Raw genomic sequence first — 18,021 nt, forward strand, 5'->3', positions numbered from 1 at the left:
GCACTGTAATCTTACAGATTACAGTACTGTATAAAAAAATTACACACCCCATTTGTCCCTAGTGGTCTGTGCAGTGCCCTGCATGCACTTTTACATTATAAATACTGTTTTTTTTCTGCCTGAAATTTGGAGATTGTCCATAGCAACCAAAGTGTCCCTTTTTCAGTGTTTTAGGATTTGATTACATTATTGAATAATTTTTATTATTATATTATAAACTTTATCATACCTGGGATGTCTGCTAGACTCTGGATTGAACAGATTTAAGAGAGTTATACCTAAGAATTACAGGACTACAAAATAAAACGCCAAATTTCCATGCAAAATAATTGTACCGCTTTCAGCACCTAAAACCAGAATGAATCATACCGCCAGGGAGGTTAAGATAAATAAACTTCTGATTTTACAACCCCTTTAAACATTATAATTATGTTTGCTTTTAATCAAATGCAGGTGGGTGTGGCTGGCCACACACAGAAGTGGAACAGGTTCCTCCATTCACAGTACCCAGTGTGAGTGGGTGTATCTCCCGCTGAGGTTATTGTATTGTGATGATCAGCGCTGCCAACTGTCACAGCATCCAGAGAATGGCTGCATTTGATTGGATGCGGGGGCTGTTTAGTTGACAATTTTCCACACAGCTCCTTTGATTTTTTTTCAGTTAAGGGATGCTAGGTAGCGGTGGGCCACACAATGAACCAATTTTTTCTGGTTTATCAGGCACCAGTTGAATTTCACTTTGTGTATGGGCCAGCTTTACAGGGCAACTGCTCTATCACCTGTCCATGGCTGTGCCCATAGGGATTGCTCATTAGTGTGTAGGTCCTGGGAAAGTAAGTGTGCACAGTGTAGTGGCTGTAATGGAGCTCCATAGAGCCCTCAAGTGATCAGAGTCACTGGAGAAATGGAAGTGGGCTGAAGTAATCTTTTTAAAGGGCATCTTTAGCTAGATGGGTAAATCCAAGAAATGCGTAACAGTAGGACTGGCCAGACATTACACATTTTTCTTGTACAATTTTGCTTTAGATTTACCAAAACCCTATATCCAAAGCATATACCTTGTAGTGTGCTGCATTAAAAAAAAAAAAAACCTCATGCACATTATTTTATCTATTGTCGTGTTTCACAACTACATTGCTCAAAAGAATGAAAAGAACACTTTGAAAACACATCCAATTTCAATGGGGAAAATATCATGCTGGATAGCTATACAGTGGAACCTTGGTTTGCGAGTAACACGGTTAACGAGCATTTCGCAAATTGAGCACTGCATTTCGAAAAATCCTAACTCGGTTTGCAAGTGTTGTCTCGCAAAATGAGCAGGATTCAGGCCAAAAGCAGTGTGCAGTACTGCTTGAGCTGGAGCTAAACAGCGCCGATTGTCGGTGTTCGGAAATGCCCGAGCACGCTTCGGCTGATTTTGGCAAACCTCGTGAATGAGTACATTGGATTACGAGCATACTCCTAGAACGGATTATGCTCGTAATCCAAGGTTCCACTGTACTGATACATGGTCGCCATTAGGGGGGACAGCCAATACACATGTAGGGTCCAACCCAGGTCCGTCACAATGCATGGGACAACCTGGACATTTCCCAGGGGCCCCAGGTGCATGGAGAGCCCCTGTAGTTCCCCTCTGTTGCAGTTTCCGTCTCTGCACTTTGCACTATTTTTCTGCAGCCACAGTGGTCATGTGAACAATTGTGGCCAGTCCTCATTTCTGCAATTCTTTTGGCTACTTGCAGCTACATATCAGTGGCCATGACGTGTCACACTGTACTGTGGGTGGTAAATCTAGTGAGTGCAGTACAGTGGTTCCGGGTGATGGGCTCTGCAGGACAGCTCCAGGAGGATGGAGGAATTGAAGAGAGGATCGGAAAACTGAAGCACAGTCAGAGTGTCTGGTGAAGAGACATGATCTGACCAACCACAAGATGGCTCTGAGCCACAAGGGACTCTTTGGTCCAGCCATAGATTCCGGAGGGGGTGCTTGATCCAGGGGCCAGTTACAAGGCATGCTGAGACTTCTAATTCCTCTACAGTTGGAGTCTAGTAACAAGGCATGCTGGAATCTCTGGATCCTGCCTCTCCTGTACTGTGCAATCCAGCCCCCCCCATACTGCTCCTTCCTGTCCCCCTCTACTGTCTTCCTACTCCCCTGTATTTTGCTCTCCTACCCCCCATACTGTGCCTTCCTGCCTCCCCCCCCCCATACTGTGCCCTACCATCACCCTGTGTACTGTTCCCTCCTCCCCCTATGCTGTGCCCTCCTTGTACTGTGCTCTATTGCCGATTTGTACTGTGTCCTCCTCCCCCCTCCCCGTACTGTGCCCTTTTGCCCTCCTACATGCCCCACCCTGTACTGTGTCCTTCTACCCCCCCCCCCCCCCACACTGTGCCCTATTGCTCATCTATACTGTGTCCGCCTGTCCCCCCCATACTGTGCCCTTCCACCCCCCATACTGCTGGGCCTGAAGCTGTGTAAGGGGCCCAAAAATTTCTGATGGCTACCCTGCTGCTATGGACTGGGTAATGTGTTAGGAATGAAAGGATGCCACATAGTTTGATGGAAATGATAATTATCAGACACCTTGAAAATCAGAGTGAAGAAAACGATGCAGCAGGCTAGTCCATTTTGCTGAAATTTTATTGCAGCAACACAAAATGGTACTCAGTAGTTTGTATGGCCCCCACGTACTTGTATGCATGCCTGACATTGTGGGAATGCTCCTAATGAGATGACGCATGGTGTCCTGGGTTATTTCCTCACAGATCTGCACTTGTAAATGAGCCCTTAGTTGCATTCGGCAGCGGCACCACTAGGGCTCGTTCACAGTGGTTAAATTGTAGATTTACTGGCCCAGATCCCTACCTCCTTTAGCTGCTGAGGCAGCAACCAAAGCTCTACACATGCTGCAGCAGGAATTAAACCTCCTGTTGCTTTTGGTAAGCGTTACTGCCTGCCAATCATGACCCATCAAATAAATAGGGGAACACTGCAAGCGTCCCACAACTGTAAGCAGGGTCAAAGGGGGGAAAGCAGGTGGTGAGAAAGCAACACAACACTGCCAGCTTTATCCTGTTGTTTTCTGTTCTGCACAAGGTTGCAGGGCACTTGCAGAGCAGCCTCATGAGCGATCAGAGAAATCTGCATCCAATTCACAATAGTGTAACCCCAACCTTAGTTTCACATGCACACTGGACATATTTACAGCCGTTTCAAGGAGGGTCTGCGGACTTTTTTTTTCCCCCCGCCTCTAAACACGCCTTCCTGTTATATCATAAACAATAACCCAGTATAGAGCACCAGGGAAGGGTTACATATGGTAACAAAAGTTAGAACATACTAGACCATCCAGAAGAAGCTACGTTATCCTTACTAGTGAAACTCGTTGATGTCACAACCGTTCCATCACATGACACCACCTTCGCAAGCCCCGCTGAGTTGAGGTTGCCGGCCATGTGAAAGAGATACACGATCACACACGGCACACAGCCGAAGACGCTGGGAAACAAACAAGCATTCTCGGAGTGATACAGCCATACATTACCTATGGATGGGATTATAGAGGACTAAAACTTCATGCACAGGACGGTAAAGTACCTTCACCACACGGTGATTAACACAAGCCCATGATTGGAAGTTTAATGCTGTAGCACAGGGGTTGACAAATTTGCTTTGAATTTAGGAGCCAGTTAAAAAAGTTAGGAGCCAGTTTTTTTTTTCAGCTCCCGGGGTAAGGCCACTCATTTTCACCCCCTATCCCTAACTCACAATGGAGCACCCAGTCAATAACTCCATTGAAACGCTGTTACATCAGGGGTATGGGCTGACCAGAAAGAGTAAGGCTGGCAACATATGGAACTGGCTGGCACTGGTAGGTGGCACTGGTTGCCACTGGAAGGCACGTGGAACTGCCAAATGGCACCGGCAGGTGACACTAGTTGGAACTGGCAGGTGACACTGGTTTGGAACTGGCAGGTGACACTATTGGCACTGGCAGGTGGCCCTGGTTGGTGATGGCAGGTGGCCCTGGTTGGCGGTGGCACTAGTTGTCACTGGCAGATGGCACTGATTGGCGGTGGCACTGGTTGGTGTTGGCAGGTGACACTGGTTGGCGGTGGCACTAGTTGGCACTGGCACTGATTGGCGGTGGCACTGGCAGGTGTCACTGATTGGTAGTGGCAGGTGGCACTGGTTGGTGGTGGCACTGGTAGGTGGTGGCAGGTGGCACTGGTTGGCGGTGGCACTGATTGGCGGTGGCAAATGGCACTGGCAGGTGGCACTGATTGACGGTGACACTCGGGACTGGCAGGTGGCACTGGATGGTGGTTGCAGGTGGTATTGATTGGCGATGGCACTGGTTGGCACTAGCAGGTGGCACTGATTTGTGGTGGCAGGTGGCACTGGTTGCCGCTGGCAGGTGGCACTGATTGGTGGCACTGGCAGGTGGCACTGATTGGCGGAGGCAATGATTGGTGGTGGCAGGTGGCACTGATTGCCAGTGGCAGGCGGCACTGACTGACGGTGGCACTGATTGGCGGTGGCAGGTGGTATTGATTGGTGGTGGCACTGGTTGGCACTAGCAGGTGGCACTGATTGGCGGTGGCAGGTGGCACTGGTTGGCACTGACACTGGTTGGTGGTTGCAGGTGGTATTGATTGGAGGTGGCACTGGTTGGCACTAGCAGGTGGCACTGATTGGTGGCAGGTGGCACTGGCAGGTTTCACACTGAGCACTCTGTTACTGAAATGTAACAGAGGAGCTGTCAAAATTGAGCTTAATGTCGGAATGGGCGGGGCCCGGCCGGGGTGGGTGGGACTCAGCAGCTATCAAACACCAGCCAACGATTGGGCTGCTTAAGAAAAGGGGCGGGCCACATACACGTAGCGGCCCGCCCAGATCCCATTGGCTGGTGTTTGATAGCTGCTGGGTCCCGCCCACCCCGACATCAAGCTGACAGATCCTCCTGTCTCCATTGCTTGTCAGTTTCACACACTCAGCGCAGCGCTGCTGAGTGTGAAGGAGGGAGGAGGACGGCAGTCAGTGTTAATGCTGCTGCATGTCTGGGGCATCGATAGTGAGTGGGCTGGTGGCAGCTTAGGCGCCAGGTCGTGATTTCTGGTCGCATTGGCGACCTGGGGTTTGTCGAGCCCTGCTGTAGCACATGTGCAAGCGAAGTTCCCCATTCCTAGCCTGAAAGTGCTTGCAAACACCACTTATAGTGCACCAGGATGCCAGGACCAAAACCTATATAGGCCATAGTTCCTATAGATGTACTATTTCTTATAAGAGGATTCATCCCAGCCATCTATGACACTTCAAAGTACTTTCTACCTTAGTGCCATGACTTGTATGAGCTGCTTTATGTGAATACACTAGACTGCCACTTGATTATCCTTCATCTTCAGCTCTAACAGGTCACTAAGGCAATTCTACCTTGATGAATAAGTCAGGATCATCTTCTCATTTCACGTGGAACCATTGAGCTGCCCACGCTTTTCCAGGAATTTTATTAACACCAGCTGGCATCCCCTTTCCAATTTCTCTTTCCCACCCTTCCTTCCCTTGGGACCACACAGAGTCAGGTTGTCATTAATTGACACAGTTACTGTTATTTAACCTTTATTTCCACAATGAGTTTTTCAGCTGACAACCTACCCGTGTGTTGTTAAAAGAAAAGATGTCTGGACGCCCTTTAACTGTTATATGTTGGGTGTGGTGATTACTTCACAACAGAGACTTGTTGTTAGCCAATTACTGTGGAACTGTTTTCTCTATCACTGGCCTTAGACTGTGATGATTTTTGTGATATAATAAATTCAGATTTTAGACTACTCTAGTATTATCTAATTTTTTTATTAGCATATGCAACACATCCCTGGTGCTCTATACTGGGTTATTGTTTGTGATATATATGCTTTTGGCTACGGTAACAGCACTCTCCCCGGTGAATGATCTATGAGTGATCACTTCATGCAAGTGGATAAATGCATGCAATGCCCCCCTTTTCTTTGCCCCTTCACGTTAAAATCGAATGTGTGCATGGACACACAGGTTAACAGCAGTGGCAGGAGCTTTTAGAGGCAAGAAAAAAAACAAAACAAAAAAAAAAAAACACCAAACACACACAAACGCACTGCTAGTGCACCAGGAGCAGCAGAGTTTGGGCAGAAAAAAATGCTACTGAATTAACACCTGTAAAAGCTTTAGACAGTTTTACAAGAGACAGGCATTTTTTTTTTCCTGCAAAAAACGCTGCTGACTACTAGGACAGTTAACCAAATGTCAGGTATGCATGAGGCCTAAAAGGTGCAAATTTTTGTGTGCCAAAAAGCCTCCAGATCCTTTCATTTCTTTGGTTGTCTAGCATGAACTGCATGTTTGAGATCTCCTCAAAGTGGCTGAATGATATTGAAGCCAGGCAAATGTAATGGCCATTCCAGAACCTTCACTTGTTTTGCTGCAACAGCCACTGAAGGGTTGGCTTGGCCTTATGACTTGGACCTTTGTCCTGTTGGAAAGTTCCAAGTAATTGCCATGCACAGCTTCCAGGCTCATGAATACAAGTTGTTCTCCAGCATTTTCTGATAATATTCTTGCCATTCATTTTCACTAAATTCCCTGCACATGCCTAAAACAGATTTACAGTGGGGATGGCATGCTCCTTTTTATAATGAACAATCTCTAAAACATTTGTTTTTTACCAGAAAATTTAAATTTTGTTCTCATCCTTGCAAAGGATTGTAAGTTCAGAGTTAAAAAAAAAAAATAAAAAAATAATAATATGTTTTTGTCACCAACCATGATGGGGAAATGGAGTAATATACTAACCTGAGTCATCTTAAAAACAAAAACACCCCAAAGAAATCCACAAAACATTTGTGATTGGGGGTCCCCCAACTTTGCATATATCTGTACAATAAGAAGAATAAAACACAAAATTACATTTAAAAACAAAAAGGATAGAAACAGTGGAAATCTTTGTATATTTATTTACAATAAGTATTGTGACAAACATCAGAGTAGTTACACCTAAAAAAAAAAAAAAAAAAAAAAAAAGAAGAAATTAGTAATTAAATAATTGGATAAAAAAACCATTTCAATGCATGTAAACATTATAATAACATAAAATCCACATTCAATTGTTTTACATACAAAACTAAAATATTGGTCTATAAAAAAGGCATATAAATCTGAACTCCAGGCTGATAAGACACCATTGAATACAGCTTTGTATTTTTTTTTTTTTTTTTAAATACAAGCCTTATAAATATCCAAATCTGACATGTATTAGCCTCTTGCAGCCCCTGTACAGCTGAGCTCAGACTGGGGAAGGTAGAAGCAGCACAAGGAGCCAATCAGTTGTAGTGAAGTACTCCTGTGTTAATAAAGAATATGCTGATAGCAAGAGAGATCAGGTCATCAGTCTGCAGCTCCTCCTTTTACTTTACTGAAGGAAGGACAGGACCTATAAAAGTGTGCAGTTGCAGAGAAAAAAACCAACATACAGGTCTCCTGCCCTGCCAGAGCTGGCTAAATCTCATGACAGGATTGACAGAAATACAAGTCATTTGGCAGGTAAAACAGACCCCATATATGGTTTACCTGGAGTTCAGCTTGTTTGTAATTGTCAGCTGCAATCAGTGTTAAAGATACAATTATAAATTGGAAAATAAAAAAATAAAAACAAAGTGCCAGCCTTTTAAAAAGTTTTTTTATTAAAAGGATTTATCAAATAAAAGCCTTAAATGTCCTTAAAGTCCAACTGAACTTTCAGTTTAAATCAGCTAAATACATCCTAGCTGCATGAAAAACAAACTGGTGTGAAAAGTCATACAGTTTGTTTTCTAACAAAAACAGCCACAGCCTGAGTAGAGAAGCCCGTTCCCTGCCAGCAAGTTGCAGAGAAGGATTCTTGTTCTGTGTTAAATCAGTTGTCTCTCTGCAGAGGTCCGACATGCTCCATGCCAAGTAACAGGTAGAGCTCTCCATGCAGCAAAGCTATGACTCCACAGGGGTGTATCTGAGATCTGCACAGAGACCATGGGTCCTTCTCTGCGGCACTCTAACAGGAAACAAGCTTTTCTACTGATTGCACCTTTTGTTTTGATGCACCTGGAATATACAATATTTAGCTGATTTAAAGCAGAACTAAAACCCTGGAGGACAGCGCTAAATTAGCCTCCGTTTAGATCTGCAGTTGCCATCATGCTGCACCAGTGCTTGAAAAATTGGTTGAGATCTGACATAAGCACACTGGTAATGGTAACAGCCATCATTAGAAGCATGCTTTCAATGTAGCATACACTGCATGCAGAAAACATATGTATGAAAGCCCTACTTGAGACCTTAAAAAAGAAAAAAAAAAAGCTAAAAATGTACAACAAACAAATAAATAAAACCCACCACACACACACACACACACACACACACACACACACACACACACACCTTATTCCTTGGTCCAGCATGGCCCTTCCAGTGGTGAAGGAGGCGACGGTGGTCATGGGAATCAGTCCTGCGCAGTCAGAGACTGCGTCGGAGGAGCGTACTAGTGTGTGGGAATCAAAATGTCACAAACACACAGGAGGGGAGAATGTATTAAATATGTGGAAGCGTGTGCATCAAAAAGTAAAGTTTGAATATGAAGAAAAGCACTGATAGTTTTGGAATAGATATAGGAGCGTACTATCAGTGCTTTTCTTCATATTCAAACTTTACTTTTTGATGCACACGCTTCCACATATTTAATACATTCTCCCCTCCTGTGTGTGTGTGTGACATTTTGATTCCGACACACTAGTACACTCCTCCGACGCAGTCTCTTGATTGCGCATGACTGATTCCCATGACCACCGTCACCTCCTCCGACACGGTCCCACACCACGCCATTGCGCATAACCGGTCCCCATGGCCACCGTGACTTTCCCCCGATGCAGTCCTATATCATGCCATTGTGCATGATGGGTTCCCACGGTTACCATCACCTTCTCCAACGCAGTCCTACACCGTACTATTGCGCATTAAAGTCCCCATGACCTCCGTACATCTCACTCCACCCTCCCCTCTATTTACTGTTTACCATAACCAATATGGCCACTGCTAGAGCCTGAGGAAGGAGCACGCATGCTCCGAAGCACCGCTCATTCCAGTCCGTTCCCGGAAGCCGCAGCATCAGTATACAGCAGAGCAGGGGTATTACATCAATCGGCCGCGCTCCGACCATCCTGAAGTGCCATGGAATACACTATATCACAGACTACTGGCTAGAGGACGGATGCCGTTACCTTTGTACTGAAGCTCCCATGATCTGTGCTCCACAGGGATATACAGATGAACCTTTTAATATTGATGTGCCTTTACACCACTGTTTACATGTGAGTGTTTTTAATCTACATAATAAATTTGTTTTAATTTAATCGCTGCACTTAGAGGGCGCCATCTCTTTCCTTTTTCCTGCTGTAGGCTGAGCAGGGGTTAGGGTAATATCCCCAAGCCTACAGTAGTAGAGGTGATCTCACTGCAGTCTGTGTCTAGTCTTCTCTCACTGCAACAAACAGGCCTTCCCATTTCCTGTGTGGTTATTGGAAATCACACTTCACATTATTTGCAAGGTTTTATTATAGCAGCCCAGAGGGTTAATGGAGAACAAATGGGCCTCAGGCAGTCCAGACATACAGGCATCTATATCACAGTAGTGCCCCAATAATGAAAAGAAGCATGATACACTTACTGTGAATTTAGAGATCTACTCATCTTCTGGAGGGATGCCCAGCTCTTCATCTGTCCACTGAGAAGCATCAGGATAAGGAAAGTGGCCCTAAAACAACAAAATGTTTTAACTAAAGCAAGCAGCAGATCGCAGACTATTCAAAGCACTGACCCGATCAGCCAATGGAGTTGCTCCCCGAATTCAGTCATACTACTACATACTCTTTCATATAAGCATATCTAAATCCACAAAAAAAAAAAAAAAAAATACAATATTACAGCCTCTCAGTCCTTAAAGAAGACCACCACCATCCCGCCTTACCAGTTATGCTGGAGTCTCCTAAAAATGCACTCAGCTGCCCAGTGGATCCAGTGTTGTCCCACTCTTCAGGTGTCACCTCCTGTGTCCCGCGCCGCCATCTTGGTCCTCTTCAGTTTGCTGCCTGCCATCACCAGCAGGGGTGCATAGGTCTAAACTCTAATTGCAGTTAAGCTCAGCTTAAACCCTCCATGTATAACATGATTTATTGTAGTACAGTACTTAAAAAGGAGTGCAGTTCGTTCTGCACTCCTGTGACCAATTTTCAGCTGACAGCAGGCTGAAGCAAAGCAGACACAGTCATCAGCTCTCTGCTCACAATGAACTTACTGAGAACTGAGCGATCAGCAGTGTCTGAATGCTTGGTTCTCAGTCTTAGAGCCGGCGGGGGGCAGTTGCAGCATCGGACTAATGCCGTATCCACCTAGGCACGCATGATCTCCAAAAATAAAACAAGGTGTTGGAAACATGCCTCAGAGATGTTGTCCATATTGACATGATAGCATCACACAGTTGCTTCAGATTTGTAAGCTACACGTTCATGTGAATCTCCTTTCCCCCACATCCCACAAAGGGGCTCTATTGGATTGAGATCTGGTGACTGTGGAGGGCATTGGAGTGCAGTGGCCTCATTGTCATGTTCAAGAAACCAGTGGAGATGATTTGCGCTTTGTGACATGGTGCATTATCCTGCTGGAAGGAGCCATCAGAAGATGGGTACACTGTGGTCATAAAGGGGTGAACACGATCATTACACCACCACCAGCCTGAACCATTGATACAAGGCAGGATGGATCCATGCTTATGCCAAATTCTGACCCTACCATCTGAATGTAGCAGCTGAAATCGAGATTTAGACCAGGCAACCCTTTTTCCAAACTTCTATTGTCCAGTTTTGGCGAGCCTGTGCGAATTGTAGCCTCAGTTTCCTGTTCTTAGCTGACAGGATTGGCAACCGGTGTTGTGTTCTGCTGCTGTAGCCCATCTGCTTCAAGGTTCAATGTGTTATTCATTGAGAGATGGTATTCTCCTTACCTTGGTAATGAGTGGTTATTTGAGTTACTGTTGCCTTTCTAATACCTCAAACCAGTCTGCCCATTCTCCTGACATCAATAAGGCATTTACGTCCACACAACTGGCATCACTGGATATGTTCTCTTTTTCTGATCTTTTTCTGCAAACCCTATAGATGGTTGTGCATGAAAACCCCAGTAGATCAGCAGTTTTTGAACTCAAAAACCATGCCACGCTCAAAGTCACTTATATCCCCTTTCTTCCCTATTCTGATGCTCAGTTTGAATTTCAGCAAGTCATCTTCACCACGCCCAGATGCCTAAATGAATTTAGTTGCTGCCATGTGATTGGCCGATTAGCGATTTGTGTTACCAAGCAATTGAACAGGCGTACCTAATAAAAGTGGCTTGTGAGTTCATATGGCCTTTAAGCGAATATAGTCGCCACATCCAAGGACTGGTAATCTGCAGTATTACATTTTTTGTTTTTGAGTTTAGATATCCTTTCATTTTGCGTACAAAACTGGGGCTTAATTACGAGGAGAATCCACCTCCTTTCCACAGTTTCTGGCTTTGCTCATATCTATACTGGGGTTCTCCACTCCAGAAATGCTACCAATAGACATAAAGACATATCAGAAACTGTTTGGCAATTAGGAAAAAATAAAAAGCCAAAAACCCCCACACACTTACAAAAACATCAAGTGGATTGTGCCAAAATTGCCAGAGGATCCAAAACCACATAAAGCCACTGAGTAACTCTGATATGATAATCGGTCTTCTGGGCACTTCATTCAGTTGTCTGTAGCGAGCTTCTACATGGCCTCCAGCTCTGCAAGAAAGAGAATACACATTAAAAGTAAACCAGTTCCCTGGAGAAGGTCACAATCCACTTACCATGAGGCCTCCACCCCAAGGACATGAAAACCTACTGCAGTGTACCCAGGATGTTGCTGGCAGGTACAATCCAGTGTAACCTGATTAAATGCATACTGCGTAATATCTGTTCAGAATCGGACACACAATTTTAGGATTATACACCTCAGTGCCAAGGGATACTTGTTTATTAAGGCTGGCCCAAAGTAGACAAACTAAATCTATAGTGATTCTCATTTTTCATATTCTTTCCCCTATCCCGATTTCTTTCCTCCTTTGCTGCTTCTCTTAAGGATTATGTGGAATTTTTAGTACAGTTATTCTTATCAACTACACCCCCTTTAGGCTACATTTACAGAAGCCCATTCTCTGAAAAAGCGATCCATGGTGGATCACTTTTCAGCATGGCTAAGCGATCCTGCCATCTCCTGATCGCTGGTTCACACTACTACAGCGACTTGGGATCTGACTTGTCAGACCTCAAGTCGCAGGAAATAAGACATTCCATTGAAGTAAATGAGAGCCGTCTTAATGTACACTAGTGAAGTTGCTCGGACTTCAGAAAAGGTTCCTGTACTACTTCAAGGTGACTTCTAGGCAACTTGTACCCATAGATTTCAATGGAAGTTGCCTCCAAGCCAGATCTCCATCTATATTGAAGCGGGTTTAGCGGAGAAAGGAAATAATTTACCCAGATAAACCCCCCCTACTTCCACAGAGCTGATTATTCTGTGATTAGCCAAAGTCACCTGGCCTGGAGGCAGCTTTAGTTGTGTTTAAGATTACAAAGTCGCGCTGCAAGTAGGGTTGCCCCTGTGTGAACCGGCACTTAACCACTTCCCTACCCGCCCATACTATTATGACCCCCGCAGATGGGAACTCCCATCCTGGGTGGGCATCATATCACATCCACCCATTCCCGGCCATCTAGGGGGCACGCGGCGTCGCGCAGGACCCGGTGCACGTGCCCGGCGGCCGTGATGTCCGCCCGGGAACACAGCAGGACCATGGAACTGTGTGTGTAAACACACAGATCCACATGCTGTCAGAGGAGAGGAGACCGATGGTGTGTTCTCAGTACAGAGGAACACACCATCGGTCTCCTCCCCTTGTGAGTCCCCTCCCCCCACAGTTAGAATCACTCCCAGGGAACATAATTAACCCCTGCAGTGCCCCCTAGTGTTAACCCCTTCCCTGCCAGTCACATTTACAGCACCAATCGCTAAGTAAATGTGAAGGATCCCAACAATGTGTCAAAAGTGTCCAATATGTCCATCACAATGTCGCAGTCACGAAAAAAGAAAAGCCATAAATCTATCCCCTATTTATTCAAACTGCCATGCTCTGTGTGTTCTGACACCTTTTTATTAGGCCCAGCGCTAACTTTTTCAGCAACTTGAGCTACAGTGGCTGTTCTATTGGATCAGCCTTCACTCCCCATATGCATCAATCAGCCTTGGTCACCCACAATTCTGTGGCTGGTTTGCCTTCCTTGGACCTCTGGACCCCACTGCAAAACGGGAACATCCACAAGAGATGTAGTTTTTGAGTTGCTCTGGCCCAGTCAAACCATTATAATTAGGTCCTTGTCAAAGTCACTCTAATCTTTATGGCTGACAATTTTTTCTGCTTTCAAACACATCAACTTCAGGGACAACATGTTCACTTGCTGCGTAATATATCCCACCCACTTTCAGATACCATTGTAACAAGATAATCAATGTTATTCACTTTACCTGGCAGTGGTCGCAATGGTATGGCTGATGTGAACACACACACACACTATATTTTACAGTCGCATACATGGAAGGGTTTACTATAACTGGAGCGGACAGAATCTAGAGCAGCTGGGCATAGTAACCAATCACCTTCTATCTTCAGCTTGTTCTCTTAAGTTTTGAAAATGAAAGCTAGAAGCAGGTTGGCTGCCATGCACAGCTGCTCCAGTTATAGTGCAAACAATATAACGAGGGGAATTGATGGTTTTGAAGGGAAAGTGAGGTTAGGGGCACTAGGATGTCTCTTTTCCTTTTGGTGGATGACCTCTATATAGGTTTGCACTTGTTTACTGTATCTCAATTCATGCCTGATGAACACGCGGCGGTGCCAAAACGTCATCCATGTGCTTGTGCAATACAGAAGAGTTTTAACCACTTGCTTACTGCTTACTAAATTCCCCTCCTGCCCAGACCAATTTTCAGCTTTTAGCGCTGTCGCACTTTGAATGACAATTGCGCGGGCATACAACACTGTACCCAAATGAAATTTTTATCATATTTCAGCTTTCTTTTGGTGATATTTGATCACCTCTGGCTTTTTAATTGTTAAAAAAAAAAAATTTAAAAGACTGATTTAAAAAAACAAAAAAAAAACCTGTTTATATTTTGTTAATAACTTTTGCAAACAGACCATTTTTCTCCTTCATTGATGTATGGTGATGAGGCTGCATTGATGGGCACCGATAAGGCGGCACTGGAGGGCACTAATATGTGGCACTGATTGATGGTATTGGCAGGTGGTACTGGTGAGCACAGAGGCTCTTCCTCTTCGGGAATGATGTCACTTCAAACAGAAGCCGGTGATCAGCTTTTTCTCTCTCACGCTGTCAGCGCAAGAAAAAAATTAAATAAAAAAAAATAATAGGAGGATTACCGATACTCCGTTTACATCATGTGATCAGCTGTCATTGGCTAACAGCTGATCATGTGGTAAGGGGCCGGGATTGGCCCCTACTTACATCTGTGATCACCCGAGTCTCATTGACTCGGGTGATCACAGCGAGTGCCGCACACACCCTTCGGGGGGCGTAACGAGCAAGCAAAGGGAGGACGTCAATAGGTACTTACATCAGCAGTAGCCAATGTCACCTGCACATGTGCAGTGAGTGACACTCCATTCAGGGCATACAGTTTGCCGTGCAATGCAGTGTGCTGTGCCATGGCTCCAGCGTGTATGCACGGGGAGTTACGTCATTGTTGCCCCAGCCATTAAAACAGCCGGAGCTTTGAACCCGGTGTCCTATCATATTGTGTCCCCCATCAGATAGTGTCCGCTGTGTACTGCGCATGTGCAGTACACAGCACAGATTCTGAAAATAGCCAAAGATGAACGGCGCCTGCGCCATGAGTCCAGGTTCTAGCCCCACCATCCAAGTGAACATAGAGTTAGAATATAAAAGAGCCGAGCGCAGCAAGGCCGTGCCTGTAGTGTGGCGAGCGGTCCTATGTCCACTTGGATGGTGGGGCTAGCACCTCCACTCACGGCGCAGGCGCCGTTCATCATCGGAGAGTTTCCGAAGATCCTTCTGCTCCGCACCGCACCTGCGCAGTACGGGGCGGACAGTATCCGATGGCCGGACTAAATATGCCAGAACACCGGAAGGAAGACCGGGTGAGGGTGGAAGCGCTGGGGGAGCCATGACAGCGTTGCACTGGAAGGCTCAGTTAGCAGGCATATCTGTCGTAATGTGCTAGTATAGGGTTCATACTAGCACATTATGTCAAAAACCTGCAGGTGTCCCATTTATTTCTTCTTTATTTATTTATACCGCTTTAATGCTGGTTCCAGTAGAAAGGCATCAGAGCACACAGTGCATCACAGTCTGTTGTGTATGGGGCTGTGTAGTTGCAGATGGTCGGGGTTCGCATGCTGACCCGTGTCCACAGCCAAGAGCACCTACAATGGGTATGTGAGGGTCAGAACAGGATCACGGCGCAATGGAAGAAGGATCTGATGGGTTTATTTTACAAAATGTAGGCATTATAGGTAAATAGGTATTATATATGGTGCGGTTTTGCACTAAAATTTATATCATATTTTTTTTTCCTGGAAATTTGTGTTTAATAAGCAGTTGCACAAATATTGTGCGACACAAAAATTTTCAACTATCATCTTTTTATTCTACAGGGCCTCTGCTTTCAGAAAATGTATATTGCTCTGGGGGTTTAGGTCATTTTATTGCCAAAAATTAAGATTTTCACATGAAATTAGAAAGAAATTTTTTTTTTTTTTTATAAATAATTACTCTGGAGCCGAACTGGTTCACAAGCTTCAGAAAATAAAATAAAAACTCCAGAAACATTTCCTGACACCACCCACAGAGGAGGCTCTGAGCCCCCCACAGATCTCCACCATACAGGGACCGTGAATGAAGCCTGGGCCCAAAGAGGACCCACACAGCTCTATGAGGACCTACAAAGCCCCCGCGGGGTATGCTGGGAATTATAGTCCCCTCGTCACTCACTGGCGGATTCCATTCTGTCTCCTCGCCACAGAACCGAACAGGAGTCCTCCGGCCTTCAGAGCTCCCCCGAACCGAACCAGCGACGCCATGACACCGGATCAATGTCACCTTCCGTGCGAGCGCGCTGATTGGCCAACTACTGCGCGGGCGAATCCATTATTACATGGGAGGGGGCATATGTCATTTCTAGCTCAAAACAACCGCATTAAAAACACATTTTGCTGCCACAACATTTCCCAGCAATATGGTATCAATAGACCGCATTTACTGACCTATCCTTTTATTTTGAGATTTAGACTGCTGCGAAAAAACAATAAGTCTGAAAAAACAAAAGAATATTACGCTGTCACTTATGTGAACATAAAACAACATTGAATTAATAGATGGCTATATTTCTTTCTGTGCATAAATCAGAATAACAGCCGCTTTTAAACTGAAGTGACACCCCTAAAGTTTGGGTGGTAGGGTCGATTGCCATGGTTCTCAGGAACGCGGGGCACGATATACACAAAGCGCATGTGCAGGATTCTACTACATCGCAGGGGGGGAGGTGGGTCATATAACTTTTAATACAAAGCATCTGCAGTGTAATTTTTAACAACCACGACGTCCTCAAAATTGAAGATTTGAGGTCATTTATTAACGTATCGTTTTATTTAGAGAACAGAACACTGATTCCATTATTAATTAAGGGAAGCGGACAGATATTAATCCAACGTCTAGCTATATTGTCAAATATAAAATAAACGCGGTTAGGTGTAAATTAGATATGTATCTCTGTGCAAAAATGGCGACAACTAGCAGTTTATTTAAATAGCCGACCCCCACGCTGTGGTGGTAAAGTCGGTTGCCATGGTTTCCATGTAAACAGTAACCTAGACAGAGAACACGTGGGTCCTAGCGCCGGGCTCCTCCATTCCTGCTGCAGGTGAGTGAGCGGAGCTGTTACTTATTGTATCTAATGCAGACAATGAGGTTATTTCTTAGTACCATCTGCCTGTTATAGAAGGGGGGATGAGAGTGTGGCAAATCCAGGCGCCTGTGCCATAAATCACTGGCATTGGCCATATTATAGAGGAACTAGGAGCTTTCTCTACCTTTATGGCTGGGTTATCCTCAATGAACATACTTCCATGTCCAGATAACCCAGTGTCCTGTCAGATAGTGTCCCCCGTCGGATAGTGTCCCCTGTGTACTGCGCATGCGCAGTACACAGGACAAGCAGATTCCGAAAATAGCCGAAGATAAACGGCGCCTGCATCGTTAGTCCAGGTTCAAGCCCCACCATCCAAGTGGACATAGAGTCCGAACAAAAAGAGCCGAGCGAAGCGAGGCTGTGCCCGAAGTGTGGCGACCAAAGGGAGACCGCAAGGGCCCACTAATATGTGCAACCCTATGTCCACTTGGATGGTGGGGTTTGCACCTCGACTCACGGCGCAGGTGCCGTTCATCTGCGCAGTACGGGGCGGACACATTTCGATGGCCGGACTGTATATGTCACAACACCAGCATTGTCCTGCACTCACCCAAACCAGGTCCTGTATTGCCACCTTCTTCTCTGACATCATCAGGAGCTGGCTGTGTGTTCCTGGTTCTTATGACTGGCCCTCTGATGGCAGATTAGCCCCCCTCAACAGGTGCTGTGTGGAGGCCGATGTCTCCCGGGGTATCTATTGCAGCAAAAATAAAGGTACTTTTTTTTTCTATCTGATTTTCAAATTGTGGAGGGTTGCAAGAATGCAAAATCCTTCTTGAGAGTGAAGGTCTGCTTTAACCACTTAAGGACAGGAAGAATGTGCCCCCTTAATGACCAGACCATTTTTTGCAATACGGCACTGTGCCGCTTTAACTGACA

At 45.4% G+C, this 18,021-nt stretch overlaps 2 protein-coding genes across 2 annotated transcripts in view; one reads left to right on the forward strand and one right to left on the reverse strand.

The window, feature by feature from the left end:
• Positions 1-6,978: 6,978 nt before the first annotated feature.
• Positions 6,979-16,311, reverse strand: NDUFB2 (NADH:ubiquinone oxidoreductase subunit B2). The gene is made up of 4 exons (XM_077469271.1): positions 16,167-16,311; positions 11,741-11,879; positions 9,738-9,824; positions 6,979-7,036 (listed from the first exon to the last, which is right to left on the reverse strand). The coding sequence occupies exons 1-3, from the start codon at positions 16,253-16,255 to the stop codon at positions 9,753-9,755; spliced, it is 300 nt and encodes a 99-aa protein (XP_077325397.1). The 5' UTR covers positions 16,256-16,311; the 3' UTR covers positions 6,979-7,036; positions 9,738-9,752.
• A 624-nt stretch (positions 16,312-16,935) lies between these two features.
• LOC143960555 (uncharacterized) overlaps positions 16,936-18,021 on the forward strand; it is a 48,840-nt gene continuing 47,754 nt past the window's right edge. Inside the window, exon 1 of the mRNA XM_077469272.1 lies at positions 16,936-17,094. The gene's annotated coding sequence lies outside the window, so the exon portion shown is untranslated. The remainder of the gene's footprint in view (positions 17,095-18,021) is intronic.

The sequence above is a fragment of the Lithobates pipiens genome, unplaced genomic scaffold (genome assembly GCF_037356315.1).
Source record: "Lithobates pipiens isolate NorthernLeopardFrog02 unplaced genomic scaffold, aLitPip1_a1.2 Scaffold_8, whole genome shotgun sequence".
Lineage (NCBI taxonomy): Eukaryota > Metazoa > Chordata > Amphibia > Anura > Ranidae > Lithobates > Lithobates pipiens.

What these genes read in the sequence shown, in the direction of transcription:
- NDUFB2 (XM_077469271.1), bottom strand. Translation starts at nt 16,255, where the DNA reads ATGGCGTCGCTGGTTCGGTTCGGGGGAGCTCTGAAGGCCGGAGGACTC. An exon ending in AGACAGAATGGAATCCGCCA is followed by an intron (nt 11,880 to 16,166) that starts GTGAGTGACGAG and finishes TCTTTCTTGCAG; the next exon opens with AGCTGGAGGCCATGTAGAAG. An exon ending in ACAATCCACTTGATGTTTTT is followed by an intron (nt 9,825 to 11,740) that starts GTAAGTGTGTGG and finishes TTGTTGTTTTAG; the next exon opens with GGCCACTTTCCTTATCCTGA.